General features: G+C 36.1%; 1 protein-coding gene across 1 annotated transcript; it reads left to right on the top strand.

Annotated features, from left to right (window-relative positions):
- Positions 1 to 427: 427 nt before the first annotated feature.
- LOC130978981 (serine/threonine/tyrosine-protein kinase HT1-like) lies at positions 428 to 3,348 on the top strand. The gene is made up of 3 exons (XM_057902318.1): positions 428 to 1,264; positions 2,241 to 2,696; positions 3,198 to 3,348. The coding sequence occupies exons 1-3, from the start codon at positions 902 to 904 to the stop codon at positions 3,297 to 3,299; spliced, it is 921 nt and encodes a 306-aa protein (XP_057758301.1). The 5' UTR covers positions 428 to 901; the 3' UTR covers positions 3,300 to 3,348.
- The last annotated feature ends 2,506 nt before the right edge of the window (positions 3,349 to 5,854 follow it).

The raw sequence follows: 5,854 nt of genomic DNA, 5'->3' as shown, positions 1-5,854 counted from the left end.
AGAACATAAATATACTATTTTTAATTTAACAGTGTAATTAAGTATTTTTTAAATATTTTTTTACTCAACTTTTAGATGAGGAAAAAAATAAAAAGTAAGTAATTTCTCTAATTTTTTGAATAATTAGTACATAAAAGTAAGTATCATAATAAAAATTCTTAAAAAAATTAACCAAAAATTAAATTTTAAAAGACCAGTAGTATTTTTCTTAATTTAATTTAAGTTATTAGTTGATTAATTGATTATCGGATAAAGTGTTGCTTTAGCTATCCAAATCCAAATAAAGGGTCATGGTCTATTACTATTACACCCTCCCTTTCTTTCTCTTTCCTGGTGCAAGCACCCAATTGGAAGTTGGAAATCTACAAAGAAAACTTTATCTCAATCTGTCTTCTTCTGAGGGAAATCCTCTGTCGTTAATTTTTTTTAATTTTTAATTTTTACTCTTCTTCGTTTTGGTTAAAATACTCGCAAGGCGTTGTGAGCTTTTTTGTTTCCGTCTTTGGTCCTGGTTTTCTCTTGTCATCTTCTTCTTCTCTCCTCTTCATAAATTCGTCGTGATTCCATGACCTTCAACGAGACCAAACCATTATCAGTATCCGTAAAATGTAGTTTATCTCATGAACAAGTACGTTTATTTATTAACCCATGAAATTGAAAACCATTACTTAGCCACCTTCCAAATTGCTGCATTTGTTTAAAACTCCAATCATTTTATATCTTTCCGGATCTGCATTCCTGTGAAGGGAGGTCACAGATTTAAAAAAAAAAAAAAAACTGAATACCTTTATTCATAATTTTTATTCTTTGCAATTCCGATTGATTGTTTTTGTATATACAAGTTTTGAGGCGAGCAATACTGAGTATTGAGGAGTGAGTGGTTTGTACTAATAAGAAGAATATGCATTGGTTGAAGCAAAAAGGGAACGGGAATGGGAGCATGAGGTCGTCAGGGAGGAGGCTGTCCCTTGGGGAGTACAAGAGGGCGGTGTCATGGTCGAAGTACTTGGTGTCGCCGGGTGCGGCGATCAAGGGAGAAGGCGAAGAGGAATGGAGTGCTGACATGTCTCAGCTTCTCATTGGTTCCAAGTTCGCCACGGGAAGGCACAGCAGGATCTACAGAGGTGTATACAAGCAGAAGGATGTGGCCATCAAGCTTGTAAGCCTGCCTGAGGAGGATGAGGATCTTGCTTCTTTTCTTGAGAAACAATTCACTTCTGAGGTCTCCTTGCTCCTCCGCTTGCGCCATCCCAATATCCTCACTGTGAGTGCCACCGAGACTCTCTCTTCTTTTTTTTTTTTTTTTTTTTGTATTGGACTCTTTATTGTTCTCTCAAGGTTATGAGTTTAAAACTAGAAACAGCCACTAATATAATTATCAGGCAGTCGGCGGTTCTTTTACTATAATTCCTTAATTTGAGTTTCTCCGGGTTCGGACTCCCTCTAAGCACGCAAACTCAATCGTTCTGTTCTTGCTATTTTAAGAATAAGGAATGTTACATGACGGGATCACGTTTGAACGTAGGACCGCATGCATAATACCAATGACAAGTCTTTGTAGCTTCGAGATATGATTCTCATGCTATTGAAGATGATGACTTTGATTATTTGGAGTCTAGTCTAATTGTGGATAAGTCTTCTTTTTTTGTGGTAGCTAACTTTGAATTTCTTTCTGATGGTTCAATGCTGAAGCATCACTTTTGGAATTTGGATTCCCTGTCCATGTTGTTGATGTTATTGTCTTTATTTACTAATTGAGTAATTTGAAATCTTCTGAAGACTACGAGATAGTTTTACCATTAAGTAATTAACTTGGTAGATTGAATCTATTATCTGAGAAGAGGAATTGAGTGATAGATAGGGATTTACTACATTTCTGATTGTAATAGTTGAAATTGCCAAACAAGTCCTTTTCTGTTCTGTTCCATTTCATCGGTCTGAAAAACTGAACAAGAGATTAATAATCATCTTTATTTAGGGTTTGCCCGAGTGCATGGAATCAAATAGATTGCAGTGTCTATGTGGATGTTCTTCTTGATCAAGTACTATTTATTTTTTTATTTTTGGGAAGTATTGCGTTCTAATTTGGTTTAATTCTTACTACTACATAGTTCTAAAAGGCAGTTTCGTATTCATGAGAGTAGAATGCATTGTTTGTGTTTAAAAATTTGCAGCTGCTGAATAATAGCTAGATTATTATACATTTTCAATCAGCTATTGACATTCTATTGATCTTGCAGTTTATTGCAGCCTGCAAGAAACCTCCTGTCTTTTGTATAATTACCGAATACTTAGCCGGCGGATCATTGAGAAAATATCTGCAACAGCAACAATCAAATTCAGTTCCACTCGAAATTGTTCTGAAATTAGCCCTTGACATTGCACGGGGAATGCAATATCTTCACTCTCAGGGGATACTTCATAGGGATCTCAAATCAGAAAATCTGCTTCTGGGGGAAGATATGTGTGTAAAAGTAGCAGATTTTGGTATCTCTTGCTTGGAATCTCAGTGTGGTAGCGCGAAAGGATTCACCGGAACTTACCGGTGGATGGCTCCGGAAATGATCAAAGAAAAGCATCACACTAAGAAAGTTGATGTCTATAGTTTTGGCATAGTTCTATGGGAGATTTTAACAGGACAGACACCATTTGAAAACATGACACCAGAGCAAGCTGCATTTGCAGTTTCCCACAAGGTATATATTGCATCAGAATTTACTTAATTGTATCATTCATATTCTTAATTGTGAGTTAACATAATATATCAGATGATTAATATACTTAATCACCTCTAAAGGCTTATAGCATCCATGCTGTGAAGTTTGAACAAAATTAGCTTGTTTCTTTGCTGTTTGACTTTAGACATATTAGTATCAACTAATTATCCCAAATCACAGTTAAGAGTAGTATATGTTTATCAGAACTACTAACTCAGTGTTTTATAACTGATTAAAGCTGTAGACTACTGAAGACCAAATTAAATATTTTGTTAACTTTTGTGCTAAAACATGCAATACAAATTTCATTGATGCCGTGGTTGAAAATCAACATGATCTCTCTCTATATATATATATACATGGATATGGGTATTGTTACTTCCATTTTGATAATATCATTCTTTTTTAATATAAATTCATACATACATACGATCCAAAAAACTCATGGGGAGAGTGATATTATAAAATGGGAATTTATAGGGTACAGAGGTGAGCGTACAGATATTCCTCCTGCAATTATCTCGTGCTGACATGTGTCCAAGGGGAGCCGCATGTGAATGTTTGGGGAACGGTGTAACATGACGCCTCCATGTAGCCGAGTAGCTCCTGCTGGGGAAGGGAATTGGCTCCGTTTGGAAAGAATTAGCTGCGGCTGGATGTACAGGAATGGGCCGTGGTTGGATGGACTCCATGTGAGGCCTTGGATATGGGTGGGCTGCGGGGCCATCATGTTTGAAAGGGTGGAATGCGTCAAATGTGTACTGCAAGATTAAGCAAGGCTGTGTATTATGACCGTTGACCCAAAAAAAAAAGGGTGTATGACCCAAATGCACGGGAACAAAATTAATGAAGAGGAAAAAAAATGCGCCTAGGACTAAATTAGCGTGTTTGGTAAATTTCTAATAGTAAAAATAAAAGTATAAAAAAAATTAAAAAAATCTCTTTTGAGAAGCTGTAAATAACATATTTTTTTAAAAGATCTTTTTTCTTCAGAAAAAAATGTTTTTCATGTAATAAATAAACAGAAAAGTACTTTTATATTGTTATACCCAAACATAATTGATAGATAAGAAGATTTTTTTACATGAGACATCGAAACATAAAATTACTTTAACTTTTCTATAAGATCTTTTAAAAAAGATAAATTGGAAAAAATCATTTATTGAAAGCTCACTCAAACAAGCTCTTAGTGTGTGCTTGAGGTGTAGTTAGTCAAACTGAAATTTGAATAAAAGTGATTTTATAGAATTAAGTTATGGTAGAAGTAAGTTTCGGTTAATATGATTTATGTTTGGCAATTTTTTACTAAAATTGATTTTGACGAAATAAATATTATTTGGATAATATTAGTTAAATCAGTTTTTGCTAGATAATTACGTAAAAAGACATGGCGTTAAGTTATGATGTTATTTTTTTATACATGTTTAATTTTTTTTTTATAGTTTTCGCTTTTATGTTTTTTATGAAATATATTTTTAAGACTTCTAGTACTCTTTTTAAGTACATTATAATACGTAACTATAATTATTATTTATGATTAATTATTTCTGTTTAATTTGTTTTACCAAATAGGATCAATAAATTTTATTATAAAAAGATAATAATAAATATAATACACAAAGATTATAAGTATAGAAATGTATAATGTCAAATAAAAAAATTAATAAAAAATATAAATATTAAATAATAAATAAAGAGTGCATTTAGAGAAAAACAATAAGAATTCTATAAATAATGCAATAACATGTATAAAGGATAAAGTAGGGGAAAAAAATAAATGCTGAAGATAGTGGCTAGAAGCAGGTTAGTGCAATCGAGGAGCTAGAAATTATTGTTTTTTATGAACGTGGTGTTACGAACAAAATCACTTTTGCATTTGCAAAGAAGAAAATTAGCCGAACAAAAAACATAACAAGAGAATTGGAACAAAAATTGAACAACAATTTCAGAACTTCAAATGAGGAAGAAGATGGAGCATTCAGAAAGTAAAAGGAAGAAGCGGAGGCGAAGAATTGAAAGCAGGGCCACTAACCAGGGTTCCGTGCTGAGAAGGCAGCGAAAAAGAGAACGACGTGGCGAGATACCTGGGGAAGAGGAAGATGAAAACAACATGCCATTGAAGATGAAAACGACATGGGGAAAAGGAAGAAGCGGCAGCGGTGAAGGGCTAGAGGGGAAGAGGGGGGTTGGTTCAGGAGTGGATACCTTTCCCTTTTTTCCCTACAAACTAAAAAACGACGTCGTTTTATCCTAACTGGCAGGCTACGGATTATGCCAAACCGGTCTTTTATCGGCCAGATCGGCTGTTTTGTAGCAGTTTTCCGTCAACCGAATATGGGAGGAGAACCTGATCGCTTGCATCGTCGGTATCCGGTTGAATCGATTTGACCGAACGGTCCGATCCGATTTTCGGAACCATGGCTCTTACTCTTTACCTTCAACCCCCCTTAGCCATTCACCTTTAATGTAGAAGAGTGAAGCTTTCAAGGTTGAATGATGTTCAACCCTAGCACTATCGTGTTCTCCAACATCAAATTAGCGGCAGCTTCATCGGATGAGAGAGTGAGATACCCCGATTCTGTTGCGTGCATCTCTCTCATAATTGTTTCATCCATCTTCTTCAAAGCCTGAGACGCAGAGGCTATCTTCTTGTTGGGCGAACAAAATTGAGCAAGAATTCTGTACCAAGGAAGATATCCTTCCTGGCCGATGCCCGATCCCGTCTTTTCTCGGTAACAACATGTCACTTCCTAATTGCAATTGAAGTCAAATTTTTTCCTCCGAAATGAATAAATTCTGTCCTCTAATCTCTTCCCTTCTCTATCATTCTCATTCCTTCTACAGGAACACGAGCCTTGAATTGGGTAGCCAGTCACCAAGACATGGGAAGTTAGCGTCTGACCTGGCCGGGCATCTACAGGTTTAAAGGATGCGTGCACTGTACAGCCATGTGGAGCCGACCGTAGCGGCCGAAAGCGGTTGTGACTGAGTGCTTCCGGCCCCCCGCCTCTTCTAGGTCACAGTTTTAATATTGGCACCGTTAGTATTGTTCACACCCTCCTGCGCAACTATATCGGACCGGCCTATGATTCGGTTCACCGGTTTTTCAGTCGAACCGGCAGGTCCGGTCCGATTAT

This window comes from Arachis stenosperma, chromosome 5 (genome assembly GCF_014773155.1).
Source record: "Arachis stenosperma cultivar V10309 chromosome 5, arast.V10309.gnm1.PFL2, whole genome shotgun sequence".
Taxonomy (NCBI): Eukaryota; Viridiplantae; Streptophyta; class Magnoliopsida; order Fabales; family Fabaceae; genus Arachis; species Arachis stenosperma.
Note: the sequence above shows the minus strand (reverse complement) of the source record. Positions and strands in the feature narration are given on the sequence as shown.

Excerpts from the sequence above, each read along its gene's own strand:
- LOC130978981 (XM_057902318.1), top strand. The coding sequence starts at position 902 with ATGCATTGGTTGAAGCAAAAAGGGAACGGGAATGGGAGCATGAGGTCG. Across the intron at positions 1,265-2,240 it reads GCCATCCCAATATCCTCACT|TTTATTGCAGCCTGCAAGAA; the intron begins GTGAGTGCCACC and ends TTGATCTTGCAG. Across the intron at positions 2,697-3,197 it reads CATTTGCAGTTTCCCACAAG|GGTACAGAGGTGAGCGTACA; the intron begins GTATATATTGCA and ends GGGAATTTATAG.